Source organism: Melopsittacus undulatus, chromosome 3 (genome assembly GCF_012275295.1).
Source record: "Melopsittacus undulatus isolate bMelUnd1 chromosome 3, bMelUnd1.mat.Z, whole genome shotgun sequence".
In the NCBI taxonomy this organism is placed as follows: Eukaryota; Metazoa; Chordata; class Aves; order Psittaciformes; family Psittaculidae; genus Melopsittacus; species Melopsittacus undulatus.
Genome location: NC_047529.1, coordinates 47,078,498 through 47,095,126, shown reverse-complemented (window position 1 = coordinate 47,095,126; position 16,629 = coordinate 47,078,498). Strand labels below are relative to the sequence as shown.

Genomic DNA, 16,629 nt, shown 5'->3' with positions numbered 1-16,629 from the left:
GGAGAGGAATGGGACAGTGAAGAGATACAAATAGCTTCCCTTAATGCTCTAAAGTATAAGCTTAATGGTGTTTTTATCCTGATGGATAACCAGTCAGTACACACATAGCTTGGCACCAGCCCCAGCACGTGCTGCCTCTTTTCCAGCCAGCTAGAGAGAAAACAGTGAGAGGTGATGCCACAACACACTTGGAGGTGGAGACCTGGAACTCTTGCAGCAAGAGAGGGATGAACAGATTGTGCACATCTGTAGGAAACTATATTTCAGCATTTCTGGTGTCCAAGGAACATCTGACATCTGTTTGGAGGGAAATTAGGGTAATTCTAGAAGGCTGCGGGGGAGGAGGTTAAGGCAAAGGGTCTTAAATATATAGGAAAATAGGCTACATTAGTTGTGCTGCTTATGATGGTGAATAATGGGAGAGGGATTTAATGTTCACAGTTTACTGCAAGACTTAGGAAAGGAACCTGTAAGAAAGCAATTAGTAAGGGGGTGCTTCATCAAGCAATTACAGCCAAGGACTAGAGTTTACAGTGGAACAGAAAAGGGTTTGGGATCAGGGAATAACATCCCAAGAGAAGGAAGGATTTATACTGATCTTACCATTGATCAGCCTTTTATGTATGTAGTCATCTTTAGCTGGTGATACACTGAATAATGTTTACTGCTGCTCCTTTTCCTGAAGGCAAAAACTTCTGTAAAACCAAAGCATATAGTATAGTTTTAAAAAGCTATGAAGATACTCCCTAGAAATAATGCCAGGCACTATTAGAAAGTATGCTGGTGCCCCTAGACAGTCTTCAAATATGTTATACTAAAGTTTTTCAAAAGCACACAGAATCATAAAAGGCATAGATTTCTCTGCTTTTAATTCTAAAATGTTACAAAATTACTTCATCATACAAAAAATATGTATGGCTTACAAAGATGCATCAATGATTTGTTTGAAATGTGTTTAGCTCATAAAATCCTCTCCTCTCTTCAAAAATAGGTATTTGAGAGCACAGTTGTCATCTGTTTTCAAAGCCAGTCTGGCTTGATATACAGAGTTTCTAGAAGTAATATATTTAGGGTGGCCTCTCCTAGGATGGGCCTGAAGAAGAGCTCTTCAATAGCATCTGCATCAATGTCTTGAAGAGAGGCTATTAGCTGAAGAATCCAAGCAAACCTGCTTAGGTTTCTGTGGAACACTGTTGAGATAAACTCCATCAAGGCCTGCTGAGCTTCCTGCTGCAGTGTTTGTACATACAGGACACATTTTAGGGCATGGCATCCTGTCAAAACAAAAAGCAAAATAATAAATCTTGAGTGAACACTTTAATTCTGTGCCCTTTGTAATGATGGGTTTCTGGCTTTCTAGCTTGTAGCACTACTTTCTCTAAAAAACAGTAAAAACTTTCTAAACATACTTTTTGGTATGCATAGTTCAGTCATGTGAAGGAGGATGGCGCAGCATTGTAAGCACATTGGAATCCAGCCCATTACATTAAATCCAGATTTGAAATGGTAACAGGAGGTAACTGACTCGGTACAGAGGGAGAAGAAGCTTTATAGTGTTGTCCACCCCTCGCTGATGCTGAGACTGTAGTCCGAGTATGTGGAAACCTACCAGCTCTAATCTAAACCAGGCAGGCAACATCGGGAAGACGGAGGTGGTGCTCTGAAGCAGCAAGCAGGCTGGTAGTCTGAAGATATAAGTTTACAGCCTACCCAGCCCCGTCTCCTTCCTCTGGTTGCCTCTGCTTGCTAGACTAAGCTGGGGCACTATGGTTCACCATACTATCTAGATATCTTGATTTGCAATCTAAAAAGAGCATAAAGATTCCCTGTGAGATGTCTCATGACCCACAAGAGTAGGATAGATAATTGTATTTTGTGTTCTTGTACTCCCATTCCTCAGTCATTTCTGAACAGGGAGAGGTCTCTGCGCTATGGACACATGGCCTTGAGCCTCAGTCACTTACCTTCCATAGCATGTGACTTCAAACCTTCTGGCTCACTGAGGGCCTTTGGGGTTGCCAGGGGTCAGTTCAAAGGACACCCCTTGTTTCTGGTGGTTTCACATTGTCATGTAGCTCTCAGCAGCTTCTTTCTTCCTGTCTCCACTGCCTTAGGTTAGCACCATCTTTTGTTTCCTAGAATTGCTGCAGCCTGGACAGGGGCTGCATGAATCCACAAATTTTGACTCTCGCCTCTCCAACCTCTGATTTCTTTAAGCTATCCTCCAACATACACTTCAGGCCCATTTAGCGTCTTTTACACTGACTGACCCCATACCTTCCTACTATGGAGGTACTACTAGCTTAGACGGGAACTAGCTTAGACTAGCTTAGACGGGAACGTATCACACCGGATCATTTGTTTAAGTGTGGGAGGTTCTGCCTTCTTGCCTAGTGCCCTGTACCAGGGCAAAACCAAGCTGGCTGGGGTTTTTTGTCTGTGGCTGACTGCCCCTTGTCAGTGTTTAGCAGCTCTCCCTAGACATCACTGCCAGAGAAGAACCCTCGGCAAGGCCTGCAACCAAGCTAGCCAGAAATTAAGGGTTTGGAAAAGTCATCTTCTCCCACATGATTACCAGCAGCTGCAAGCTGTGAAATGGTTCCAAGTGTTAGATTTTTCATGGAAAGGAAGTTGTCAGGATTTTGTATATTCAGGAAAAAATTGTAATTGCTTATATCCATTCAAATTTGCTTAATTTCCCTCTTTGTTCTTTTTTTTCCTAATCAAACACCAATTTTTATTTCAAATAATGAAAAACTTACTGTTCTGAGATCTGTTGTAATAATATTCTGTCAAACACATGTTTCCAGTTGAACTGCAAACCTCTTAAGAGCACCTTTTTTAACAGAAGTCGTGTCACAGTCTTGATGGAGATAAACATATATATATATATAAAACGGTCCATGAACATACATATATGGCACTGATACAATAATAGCAATATTTTTCGTGATTCCCATCTGTTCACTGTGTAGTTCCCATTTTCAGACAAGTGTCAAAAGCAGCAATAGCCCTTTCACCTCACTCTGTGGTGTTCATGCATGGTGGGATGCTTTCTCCTTCATAGGTTCTTGGCAGCCCAGATGTGGTCAATCAGTAACCCAGACAGGAGCCTCCAGTGCAGAAGTACTGCGTAGATTGTGCTTTAGTGGGAGGACCTACACTCCATGCTGCCTACCACCGTGTCCCCAAAGGGGTTTTTATGATAGTAAGCACAGTGTCTGTGTCACATGAGATCATTTGGGGTACAAGCTAAGCTTTGCCATACTTGTTCATCATGATTCTTGCCCAAGCACTGGCCTAGCTGTGCTGCTACAGCTGAATTTCTGGGTACCCTGTTGAAATTCAGCTTGTGGCTGAGTTCTGGACTGCTCTGTGCCTGGTCCTTCCCCTTTGCCTCAGCCAGTTTTAGTGGTCCTAACAAGAACGAAATATTCCTGGTGGAAGCCCACACAAGGTAACCTGTGATCCAGGAGAGGGTTTAATGTCACTGTGGTGCTGCCTGAAATTCTCTTAGAACTGAAGCCTGCAGAATATTAATATTTCGTGAAACATCAAGCTAAAACTAAGCTGAAAATGTGCTGCATGTATATAGAAAACATTTCCTGAGTTTGGTGGAAAGTGATCATAAACTGTTAAAAATAGTAATTGTGAAATGATAACTCTACAGACTTGTTTGCAGCAAAGCAGGTAGGGGAAGGGTGATTTGGGCTGTGTGCAAGCCCTGACTACCTGTTTCAGCCCAGAGTTAGACTGCAACTCTTTATTTCATCTGGAGGCAATCTAGGCTTAGCTGAAGTCCTCTCAGCCTCCTTCTGCAGCCAGAAAACAGGGTCATCTCACCTAAGAACAAGGGAGTCCCCTAAAACTCTGGGTGGTGTCTGCAGCATGAAGGGTGGCTGGGCCTCTCATACAGCACCCTGGGGATGGAGAAGGCATTGGAAGGTGCAAATCCAGAACAGTACATTGCTTCTGTCTAAGTGAAAATCATATTTTATTCACAGGGATAATAAAAATGCTTGCTTGTTAAACTGTGTAAGCCACTGCAGAGGAGGGATTTCTCCTCTTACCCTCACCCTGACCATAACCGGTGATTTTTTCAGCCTGATTTTATTGTGAAAAACTGAGAAAATAACTTGCACTGAAGGGAACTCCCCTGGTTTGATGCTGCGGCATCAAAACCAAGACAATAAAAACATCTGGATGACATTACATCTCAAGAACCATAATTTAAATCCTATTGGAAACAAATAAAGTCACTACAGCCTTTAAGCAGTCTATAAACCATTCACCACAAGAATTATCATGGAATAACCAAAGCACTCAAATATCCTTTTGGTGCAATCCCAAGTATAGCACTCTGCTGACAATGCAGCCAACAGCAGTGATTTCAATGGAAGGAGTTGGGGATCTGAGCCAGAGCAGACTGGAGTCAATAAGTCTTTCCATATACTTTAGTGGGCTTAGAGCTCAGCTTTTAGTGACTCACCCACTCCGTGGTGCTCACCTAGGCAACCTTTCTTCCTAAGAGGCTGAATTTGGCACCAGAAGTGAGAGGATGCAATCACTAGTGTGAGTGTGCTCTGTGAGGACTGCTGTCCCAGACTTTGAATGCAGAGGTACTAAAGGATAAATAAATAAATAAAAGCCGTGTCACCTCAACGCAGAATCCTTTTGCCTCACTGATGAAAATCAGATTGTATTGATTATGCTATCTTCTCCAGTGTTCTTGCTACAGAGGAAGTCTTTGTTAAACTGCTTCTAATACACCATGTGGATACCCATGTACCACCTCTCTTTTGCTGTACTAAGGGTGAGGCTTCTGTACTGGAAATCAGTTTGAAGTGACACAGTTAATTCTTTGTGACTTAAAATTTGTTTAATAGAAGCTGTTTTGGCTTACAGTGGGTGACTATCCAAGGAACCTAAATAAACTACTTCAGACAGAAAATTATTAAACTCTGGAATATAGATTTTTTTTTTAAGCACATTTTGCTATATTCCTAGGAAAGAGTGAAATTAAACATTTGTCTGTATAGCAACAAAAATATCCTTCTAGGCACATAATGGGCCATGTGATTTCCTTGAGGACTTACCAGAATTAAAAAGAACAATTCCTTTAAGATAAGCATATTCTTTTGCACTTATGTCCATGTCCCAGAATTTCCACAATAAATGCTTTATCTTCTGTACTTCTGTGAAAGATGCTCCCAGTGACGAGCTGTCCAGTTCATTGCTAGCTGTCAAAGACTGATTGAGGAGGATCTTTTTCAGTAAGCTAGGGGCTGAAATCTCTCTCAGGTCAAAATCCACCCTGTCTTGTGCCATGCCCAGGACAAAAAGACGGGCCCAGTTCTGCTGTATGAGGACGAGCTGATCCTCCCAAGGCACATGATAAAAAGAAGGCAAGTTCCTAATGAAATTTAAAGTCTTCAGGAGCACTTCAGAGGCTCTTCTCCACGTGGCTTCTGGCATTTTTAGGACAACTCTTCTGCCTGCACAAGAGCAGCCCATGCTTCCTGCGGAGTCATGAGGGCTGCCATACAGCTGGCACTTGGTCTCCCTTCCATGCTCTTTGTTAAGGATCTGGTACAGGATGCTCTTTGCCTGGTGTGTCTCACACTGACATTTCCCACATTTCTCAGGTGGGATCTCAGTAGCCATAGAGCCAGAGCTCCCTGTGGCAGGAAGCAGCGCATGTGGAGCTGTGCATCAACAGCACGGGAGAGCATTCCTGCCACACAGAGTGCCATTGTGTGCTTTTTATATACACAGGCTGGTGAAAAGCGGCATGACCCTGATCTGTAAAGTAACCTTGAACTTCATTTGCGCCGCACAAGGCTGGGCTGTGGGCAGCTGGAGTCGCATGAGGCTGCAGTAGCGGCGGGGAGCACAGGCCAGCTGCATTGGCACTGCTCACCACCTGCTTGGTGCAGCCAGGCTGTGCCTGGCCTTCTGCCGGTGGTTCCGTGCTGCTGCCGCCGCCACTGGCACTTTTACAGCTTGCCCCTGAGGGGAAGCCCCGTGGAAACTACACCAGCATAAGAGAAGAAGGAGCAAGTTGTCTATATTCATATTGATCCACCTGCTTTCCCCACTGACTAATGCTCTGGGACGCACAGAAATATGCTTACACATACGAAAGATGCTGTGCTGGCAGGACCTTGAGTAGACACTTTCATTTCTTGCTGAAAGGAGCTACCTGGAGACACTGGATGTCTAACACTGCTTCTCACAGACCGCGTAACAGTGTGTGTGTGTACTTCACACTGTAGCTAACAGGATGTGGCTCCTATGTCAAGGAGCTCACAGTTGAAAGTCCCAGGGATGGAAATCCCATACATAGGAATTACTTAACATTGCTGGGAGATCTGAGAGAAATTTCAAAGAAAGTCAGCTGCTATAGTTCATGACAATGTTATCTCCTGCATTTCGCATACGATAATTTCAAACAGAGAACATATGGAATTCTCCCAGACTCACTGTGTAATGAAATATTCTTCATACAAGCTGTGGAAATAAAACTGATGAAGAAAGAAAGCAAAATGGCAATTTGTACTGTTGTACGTAAGAACTTTTGTAGCAGAGTAAGAGATACATTACTCTTCAGTCAACATCAGGGAACATTAAGTAGCAGGAATGCAAGGAAATTGACCAGAATAAGAAGAAATTGATAGTTCAAGTTTTTTTACTTTGTTCTCTCTTCCTTGCTCTTATACAGGAGAAAAGGTACTAAGTTTTTTACACCAACCATAATGTTTATGCATCCCTACCTTCTGCGCTCTTAGCATGTCGTAACAAAAACAACAGCTCCAAGAGCCGCTTCTGTTAGGTCTCAGGCCTCAAGTGCGTAAAGGCCATGCCACCAGATGCATAGCCACAAATTTGTCCTTTGCTAGAGTTGGCTGTTTTTTCTATGCTGGGCCATTTAAAAATTTCCATTTATTTGCCTCTCCATTATACTTATGTTGCAAAATTTTCCCCTTCTGAGGAGACAAAAAGTGGAGGAAGAGATGACCACTTCAAAGTTGAGCAATTTGAAAGTGTAGTGCTGCTGGGTCAAGGGTGCCCAGAGGACTGAACACCTGATGGGATTTGCTTGTCCACCTCTCCATGCATTCAACTGCTGTCTATTGCTGGGGTTTCAAGAGCTTTTTAGGTTAAATGGCACAGCAACAGAGAAGTCTCCAGAAAGTCTCATTCTTCTTATTCTCACTGTAAAATTCCAGCTGGGCAGAGGATCAATGTAATGAACTCCAGTTGCAGGGCTAATACTGTCCAAGGTTCTTCTTGAGTTACATAGACTGGCTAATGGCTGAGCTTGCTGAAACCATTCTTACCCAGAGATTGCTAGTGATAAGTAGTTGTCTCCTAATTGCAGGTGAGCCTGGTGGTGTTTCAGTAATCCTGTACCTCAAGGAAAAAAAATCTTTGGCTTCAGCTGAAATCATCACCATTTCACAGCTCACTATCATTTCACCCTCATGATTCATGTCGCCATTCATAGTTCCTATTAATCGTGCTTGTTAAAGTTCTACTCCAGATTAAATTAATTCCTTCCCTAATTTTTTCTCTGAGATCTTCATCACTCACATGCAGAGTCCTGGTGTCAGTAACAGATGGCATTGGATACCGTTTCTATTTGTCATCACTGATTTCCTTTGATTGTCTATATTCCTAAGAACGAGAAGCAAATGATACTTTTCTAACAGCAATTCCTGGTATATTATAATAGCCTTATGACTGTTTATCAGAAGTAGAGAGTAGAGATTACTGCTGCAGTACAATTGCTAAAAATATGTCATCAGCTTTTTCTGGGAGAACGATTACTTAGAATCATGAGTCCATACTGAATTGCAGGTGAAGCTGACTCTGGTGGTCCTGATCCAATATTGCCTGAGATGAGCTTTCTGTGTGACCTGATCTTCTCAAATGTAGAGGACCAACAGCTAAAATTCATCTCTATGCTTATGTATTAGACAACAGTTTGTTTTTTTCTTTCTAAATCTTGCTTATAGAATGGTTGCCAGCACGTGCACTTAGATATCAGGCATCTACGGTCTTCTTGCTACAGTAGTAACACTTCTTGCTTTCAAACGTTAAGAAAGTATGCTGTACAAATACATGCTGTTTCTAGCATGATGGCTTAAGAACAGTGAGACACAGCCACATCAGTGTTATTTTTTCTGCTTTGCATTTATACACTTTTTCAGTAGGAAAGCACGCACACCCTCACAAATACCTGCTGCCACCAGACGCTCTCTGAAGCCATCAGAATTACCCCCCAGGCACAAGCGCCACCATTTGCACAACAAGAAACTGTATCCTAAGTCCACACACAAAACTGCTATAGGCAGATTATGGATATTCACACTACTGTTGGGAACTGTGCTGCTGCAAGCAAGGCTGCCATATCCATCTTTCCCTTGAGTAGTGTTGTTTTGCACACATGTATGTTACTTTACAGGTAATATATCCAGCTCTTTGCCTTTGCTGTTTAGGAGATTCGCCCATAATCATAGAATCATAGAATAGTTAGGGTTGGAAAGGACCTCAAGATCATCTAGTTCCAACCCCCCTGCCATGGGCAGGGACACCCCACAGTAAACCATATCACCCAAGGCTCTGTACAACCTGGCCTTGAACACTGCTAGGGATGGAGCATTCACTACCTCCCTGGGCAACCCATTCCAGTACCTCACCACCCTAACAGTAAAGAATTTCTTCCTTAGATCAAATCTAAACCTCTGCTGTTTAAGTTTTACCCCGTTACCCCTTGTCCTATCCCTACAGGCCCTAATGAAGAGTCCATCCCCAGCATCCCTGTAGGACCTCTTTAGATACTGGAAGGCTGCTATGAGGTCTCCACGCAGCTTTCTCTTCTCCAGGCTGAACAGCCCCAACTTTCTCAGCCTGTCTTCATATGGGAGGTGCTCCAGTCCCCTGATCATCCTTGTGGCCCTCCTCTGGACGTGTTCTAACAGTACCATGTCCTTTTTATGTTGAGGACACCAGAACTGCACACAATACTCCAAGTGAGGTCTCACGAGAGCAGAGTAGAGGGGCAGGATCACCTCCCTTGACCTGCTGGTCACGCTCCTTTTGATGCAGCCCAGGATATGGTTGGCTTTCTAATACAAACGTTTTCCAAAAATCCTAGTATTTCTCAGGTTTGCAAAAACTTCCTGCTAGCAATAGCTGGTTCCATGCTTCTACTCTCTCTGACCAGTGTTTAACAGCAGGGTCAGTGTATCGAAGTCAGCCAGAGCTGAGGGATATTTGTTACTATTAAATACCCAGTGACTTGTGCGCATTCTTAAATATCCTATTGGGTGTAAAAGTATAAGGCATGTAGGGGCTCTGGCTCTTAGCCAAAGATTACTTGGAAGGCTGAAGAGACTTGTCAGATATTACAGGAGCTTAAGTGGCCATCTCATCCTTACCTTGGCAGTAGCCAAATGTGAGTCCTCCAGGAAAAGTGGTACATATATACTGCTCTTCTCATGAGTACTTTTCCTGTCTTCAATCATTTACAGCTTATGGAATTCCTGACAGCTTATGGAATTCCTGAACAAGAATGATTTTCTGCATTTAATAACTCTCAATTTATTTCTAACCTATAATCTTATGCAGTCTGCTCCTGAAGCCACATGAACATCTGCATCAGCCTGTGTCAAGGAGCTCTGTGGATGCTGTATGTGAGACAAAACTGGATCAAACATGACATTTGCTGGATTTGATGTCTTGTTGCTCTGGCACTGGGGAAAAAAAAAAAAAGGAATTGGTCAACCCCTCTTCACCTTCTCTATATCTTGCTTTAATTTATAAATCTTGGTAAGGGTCCCACAGTCATTCTTTGTCCAAACTAAAGAAATGTAGGTTCCAAACCTAGGTGTTTTTCTATAGTACCATGCCTTGATCATCTTGTTGCCCTTCTTTGAACCTTTCTTAGAACTACATATTTTCTAAGATATTCTTTAAGGGAAAGTGGGAAAAGTATCAGAACAGGACATAGTATCTAGGACTCAGGAGAGCATGGATTTATACAAGCACAGATGAAGTTCTCTGTTTTGTCTTTCCCAGAAGTCACTCCTGAATACTGAGATGTTGTTGCCATGAAACATTCACAGCCCCCAGGTTTTACTCCTGAGTGACAGTCATCAGCTCAGAGGCTCTCATCTTAGTCAGAAGTGTAGTTAGGAGTGTTTTATCTTAGGTGCATCTTTTGCCATATACATACACCGAGTTATCATTTGACACCTAGTTGATGATTTTCACAAGCCCTTTCTGCAATTCTTCCAACAGCCCTAGTCATCCTCTGAATACATCCGCCGAATAAGATACGTTTCTGGAGGAGAAGAATCTGACACTGTTTCTTCATATGGGCTATAATAAAGAAACATCATCCTAGGAAGCTGACAGCAGCCTTTTTGAGGTCATCCTGTCACACCAGTCTGATACATGCATGTATTGCCTGATTCAGTGATCTCTTATCTCTCCAGTCTCCTGTAAAAAAAACAACAAACATATAATTGGTCTATAAATGTCTGTGTGATTTCAGAACAGGATTTTCTCTGGGAGTTTTATACAGAGGGAGGCTCTGGGTGAATCTCATGTCACTGGTACTTTTGAGGACACCTGATTCCCTGACAGCCTTAATGATGACAAAAGCAGCTAGCAATAAAACTGGTGTCTTTCTAGAAGGGTTCTAGCTCCTCCTTATCTTGTGCTGCTTACCCCCTTTCTTGAGCAATAAAGGTGTTTGTTTCTCAAGTAGAGGAACCAAGAGCTGCTGTTCAGACCACCTACTTTCACTAAGAAGATAGTGGGAGGTATAATCCTCCAGTTAAAGCCCGCTCAGTTTTCAAAGAAGCTCTGAAACAGCATCTTTACCTTATGATCCAACAGGTAATGCCATGGCAAACTACAATTTGGACTTACATCTGAAGCAACGGTATGTAAATTATAAATGCTGTTAATTTAAACATGTTTAACTTATCTTGAAGGCCCATGGGTGAACTTCCCAAGTGATTGGTGTAAAGCATGTACTTAAAATACTTTACTTGATGAGGGCTGGTAAAATCAAATTCTTTTTGATGATAGCCATTTGAATAGAAGTAGTAAATTAATAGAGGCAGCTGCCCCAGGAGGCCCTCCAGTGAAATGGTTTCTATCACTGAAACTAAGCCTGTTTTAAACCTACCTTTGGTGACCAAGCTAGAGAAAGGCACATCTGCTTCTAAAGCAGCAATGGATTCCATGTATGCAAATGAATAAAAAACATGGTTACATGGGCGATTTCTCCCTTGGTTAAAGATTAGGGCTTGTTTAAAAGGGTTGTGAATCTTGAGATATGAGGAAGTTTAAAGCTGCCCAACATCAATCTTTTGATTTCTTCATGTTAGAAAAATCAGTGAACTTTTATGAGGGTAAATTGGCAAATTTCTGTAAGGGCACACCTTGGGGGTTGGGATGTAGAGATTATAAAATAAACTAGAAATGACCTTGTACCAGATTGTGCCATTTTTCTGTAGCTCCCCCACCAAGGAGACGGTGTTTGTAAAGTCACCCTTATCAGCACTGGGACAGGCACCATCTGTCATTTTAAATGTAGATAGGTACACCACTTATTATTGCTCTGCAAGTGGAAAATACTGGAAAGCAAGGTAGAAAATGGGTACAGCTTTGAAAAAGCAAAGTTGGAAAATGCTCCTGATTGGCAGTTCCACCTCCAGAGTGGCACTGAAAAGGTGAGTCCTCCCTTGGCCCACTTCCCTGCTGAGAGCAGTGGCTGAGTCGTAGTATGGAGCCCACTATCATACTAAACTTAAGTCTGTCTTATATCACTGAAGGTAAATGTCTAATCCAGTGATTAGCACTCTGTAAATACCACACATTAGTGAGTGAAGTTTGGATGGCAGTTTCAATATGCAGTGTATATCTTTAGTCTTGTCTTTAGACATTTTATTTATGATGGAATGAGCAAGGGTGTAACAAGTAACCTGTGGTTCAAAAACCTAAATCTCAGACATTTGCATTTTATTTGAAATATATGAGGGGTGACTAACTTCAATCAGAGGTATAGGACTAATACATTGAATCTTCCCTGGGACAAAATTTAACATGCCCAAACTTCCCTTACTGTTTGCCACAGGATAACTTCTCTATCCGTAACTCTTAAGTTAAATATCTATCTCTTCAGACTGGGGAGGGAGGAAAGAAGAAAGCAGTTCTATCTCAAAATTTGGATTTCCTTAGAGATCGGACTACTTAAAAACTGATATAAAATCCTACATAATTTGGGTTTGATTCTTCATAAACAGCTTAAAAACTGAAGGGAGGGAAAGGATGAGAAGGTAAATATCAGCACACTTAATAAGAGCAGATTTTTACAAGGTAAATGTTACTTGCAAACATTTATATGAAGATGTGAGTTGCCCATGGAGACAAAAGTGGCCACAAGACATGAGCACTTCCACACCGTTCACTGGCAGTTTGAAAGATATTGAAACCTTCTGCTAGACCTACTTCTGTATGTAGTAAATGAATGAATTACTCATTCAGTACTGAGATTTTGGCATTTCTGAGATCAGCTGCTGCTCACTCTGACATATATGTTATTCTTGTCTCTCTGAAAAACAGCTCTGAGGTTTCTAGATGCAAGCACATTTGCAAAAAAAGAAAAACATATTTTTCAAAAGAAGCCTGGTTCCATTTGTCTCAAGAAGTCTGCACTTAACCACTTCTAAAAAATACTATTACTTTAAGGGCAGTGGAAGCTCCATTAAAGTGTTTCAGGGAACTGTCAGATCATTAGAGGAATGGAAATTTAAATGTATGCAATGTACTGATTTCAAACACATTATAAAACAGTAGGAAAGACATCAAGTGTGTTTTTTCTTCTCAGTGTAACATTCCCTTTTGGGACACACACAGCTCAGGAGTGATCCTATCATGCAATATGCCAGTGACTTCTCCCAGCTTGCAGTGGCTACCAAAAGGTATTTTGCATTAAGAGGAAAATTGTCCCCTCTCAAACTGGCCTTTGAAATGGAGACATACCTTTTTCTCCTCTAGTTACAGTTTGAAACACATGTATGAGGAGCATTGTCCTTGAGAGAGTGTCTGAGACCTAGAACTAGGTATCAGACCTATATATCCCTTCACACTGAAGGGAACAGACAGCTTAGAATCCAGCCATGTATTTGAAATCATCTTCAGAAAGGCAAGATTCATCTGAAAGCAACCAAGAGTGGTGGAAAATCCAGATCAGCCAGCAGAGCTGCTGGGTTTGTGTGAACATGTAGAAGGAAACAAAAGACCAAGAGGAGTATGTGTTTGCAGGGTGTTTAGGTTAGTGCTCAACAACTCTTTCACACTCCCTGATTCCTGTGACAAGATGGTAAGAGCTTCACAGCAGTCCTTTAAGAGGGTACATTCAAACTTGGATGGACTGAAGCATTTATACCTTCAGAACTTGCTTCACTTTGTAGCTCAGGTCTAACAGTGGCAATCATGCTGGTCCAAACCTCTTCTCCTTTTCCTCTCTTTCTGCCCCATATACTTCGTGCTTATTAGGTCAAGCAGGAAAGTCTCTAGCACTTCCTTCCATCAAGCCAGTACTTGATACCATCAGTTGTGGAGATGTGAATCTTCTTTGGACAGGGCTGAAGGGTTGAGCTGGACAGGTCCTAGCTATTCCTATAACTGGCCAAGACCCCTAACAAGCTCCCAGGTCACTGTAAAATAGAGCTGAGCTGAGAAATGGCCATATCCTAAGATATAAATGTTTCATGTGAAACCCCCTATTCTGTACCCACACCATATACCCTGATAATCTGGTACCCATGTGCCCTGTTTTATACAATATCTTAAATGTGAACAAATAATATAGCTCGTTAGTTGATCTCATTTGAGACTAGAGTTGATGGCAACCACATATGTGGAGGTGACAGTATTTTGGAGGGTACCTCAGCCCAGTTGCCAGCTCAGTGTTTGCAGAGGCTTCTGGGACAAAAGGTACTAAGTTGACCCAACAGATCCCATCCTGTGACAGGAGGCCACCACCCAGAGCTTTATGCTCCTGCTGTGTCCCACATACTCCTGCACCCACCAGACTCCTTGGTGTGTCTTACCTGCTTTGGAAAGCAGGAGAAAAGTCATCTGCAGAGAGAAGAAAATTACCTCAAACTTGTTCATGAATGAAAAAAGAGAGCAGTGCAAACCTGGACTGCTGAATGGGCAAAAACCTTGTCTCTGGTTCAGCAGAAGGAGACTTTCACCAGCACAAGTGAGACCCTTACGAGGACATTGCAACAGGGCTCTGTCCAACTCTTCAGGTTATGTGGGACATGGAAATGATGACTGTGCCCAGCATGGGTATTTCAGATAACACCTCTTACTGCAATGTTTTCAAACGTAAGGAATTATGGGTTTGTCATGGCAGTAATGCTGATTTTTACTGCATGTTAACCTGACTAGTAAGGTGCTGTGTGCCTTTACATGTGTCAGGACCTGTAGGAGATGGCTGGAAGAGGAGATCCTGCTCCAGCTTCCCGGACTCCTCAGTCTCACTCACAGACAGCAGCAACATTTCCTACCCCAGGGCATCCACCAGTGATTCTATTTGCCATGCTCTTGTGTTGAGCATGGGAGCCTGAGTCTGCAGCAAAATGACTGTTTGGAAGGACAGCATTCATGTTTGCACTGTTTGCTGTCATGCATGCTAGCATTACTTTGCTAATAAAAGGTGAACTACGGCAAAGAACAGACTCATTTTTTAGATCAAAGAGAATAATGGAAAACCCAGTAGGAAACAAATCTGCAGAATTTTTAGTTTCACACACATTTTTCTCTTCAGCAACTGTCAACATGAGATGTTCAGTTTATTATGACTTCAAGCATCACCTTCAAACCCCCAAAATCTGGAGCAATAATTAAGTCAAAACAAATGGGAAAAAGAGTACTTCTGTTTTTATTTTAAATGACAAAGCAAGGTGTCTCTTCTAAGGTTAAAACAAGCAATGTAGAATATAGTAAAAATGCCACATGGATTAGTTAAAAGTATTTATTTTTGTGAGAACTTCTCTACTATGTCCATATCAAGCTGTACGGTTTGAAGAAACAACAAGCAGAGGTATATGTGTTTCATGAGCTAGCCTTCCACCCCATCTGTATGGACTCATGTTTTAGTCTGCAGGGAGGATTAGCAGATTTTAACACAGCATCATGTCTAGACCCAAAACATCGGTTTGGGCAGCAAGAGAGCAATAAACAATGAGTAGAACATAGAAGATCCCACCCATTGTAATAACAGGAGAGGAAAAAGTCTCTGGAAAACCAAACTTTCTTCTGAAAAATCATCTGAAGACATTTTGGCAGAACAGTACATGCACAAGCATTACCGTCATCAAAGTGAATGACTTCACCATTGCACTAGCACTGATGTGCTCCATTCCCAGTTTTATTACACCTCTGCCATTTACAGTAAACCCATGAAAACTGTTTAGATGCTATCTGGTTACGTAACTGCTTTGGTGCTGAAAAGGATAAGGGTGAGATTAAGAGCAAGGTCTTCTTGCATTCTGTTACATATTAAATCCCAGTGCTGAAATCTCAACAGATGGAGGTGTTTAGAAGAAGAGAATAACTTGAGTAAGCAAACTGATCAAGCAAATAAAAGAAATACCTGGAAATGTTCAAGGCCAGGTTGGACGGGGCTTTGAGCAACCTGGTCTAGTGGAAGGTATTCCTGCCCCTGGAATGGGGTTGGAGCTGGATGAGGTTTAAGGTCCCTTCCAACGCAAAACATGAAATTACTGGAAAAAATACTATTACTGGTTACTATTTGTCATTGATATTTTTTATTAAGAAATCAACAGTTCACTGTCTGAGCTAGGAGTTTACTATGAAAGTTTTAATCACAAAGAAGATAAAAACCAGGAATTCAGGAAGATTCTTTCTTCCCTTTATTTTTCTTTAGTAATAGCAAAATAAATTTTCCTTGTGAATAAGGCATTTCTACTATTGACTTTCACAAGAAAGTACACAAGTGCTTGGGTTTTGGATGTACCTCAGCTGCACACAGCTGGTATGATTCAAACATGCTAAAAGAAATAATAGCATGTGAAGATACATGAAAATATGCATTACCTTCCCTTAGGATCAACTGTTTTCTGCCACCTTTTCCATCATGCCTTCTGCATTGTGTTCCTGGTTGTTTGTAGAGCAGGTAAAAAAGTGGATGTTGACCTTCTTTGGAGTCATCATAAAACAAATTAATGTAAGAAGTAAACATGCTGTGGCAACTTGCAGGTTCACCCTAGCTTGTTTCTCTCCAAAAACTCCATAGCATTGCTAAATGTGAAAGTGAAAACAGAAAGCAGATTAACCCTGATTACCAAATATCATTATTTGTAAAATACCTGCTGGGATATACCTTCATGTACATGTATCACATGCAACAGCTGCTATTTATAGTAAAACAAACAGCAAGAGCAGCAGGGATGAAAAAATACTTCCCTGTTTGTAGAGTATTATGAAGCTTTGCTCTGTCACTCTGCTTCCAAGAGTTCTTGTTTCTCACTCCATCACTTGACAAATCCAGGAGTGCTGCTGAGCTCCTGAACA

The 16,629-nt window shown here is 41.9% G+C and overlaps 1 protein-coding gene across 1 annotated transcript; it reads right to left on the bottom strand.

Annotated features, from left to right (window-relative positions):
• Positions 1-1,020: 1,020 nt before the first annotated feature.
• LOC101871806 (nuclear receptor subfamily 0 group B member 2-like) lies at positions 1,021-11,261 on the bottom strand. The gene is made up of 3 exons (XM_034060744.1): positions 11,204-11,261; positions 5,097-5,705; positions 1,021-1,274 (listed from the first exon to the last, which is right to left on the bottom strand). The coding sequence occupies exons 1-3, from the start codon at positions 11,259-11,261 to the stop codon at positions 1,021-1,023; spliced, it is 921 nt and encodes a 306-aa protein (XP_033916635.1).
• Between the last annotated feature and the right edge of the window lie 5,368 nt (positions 11,262-16,629).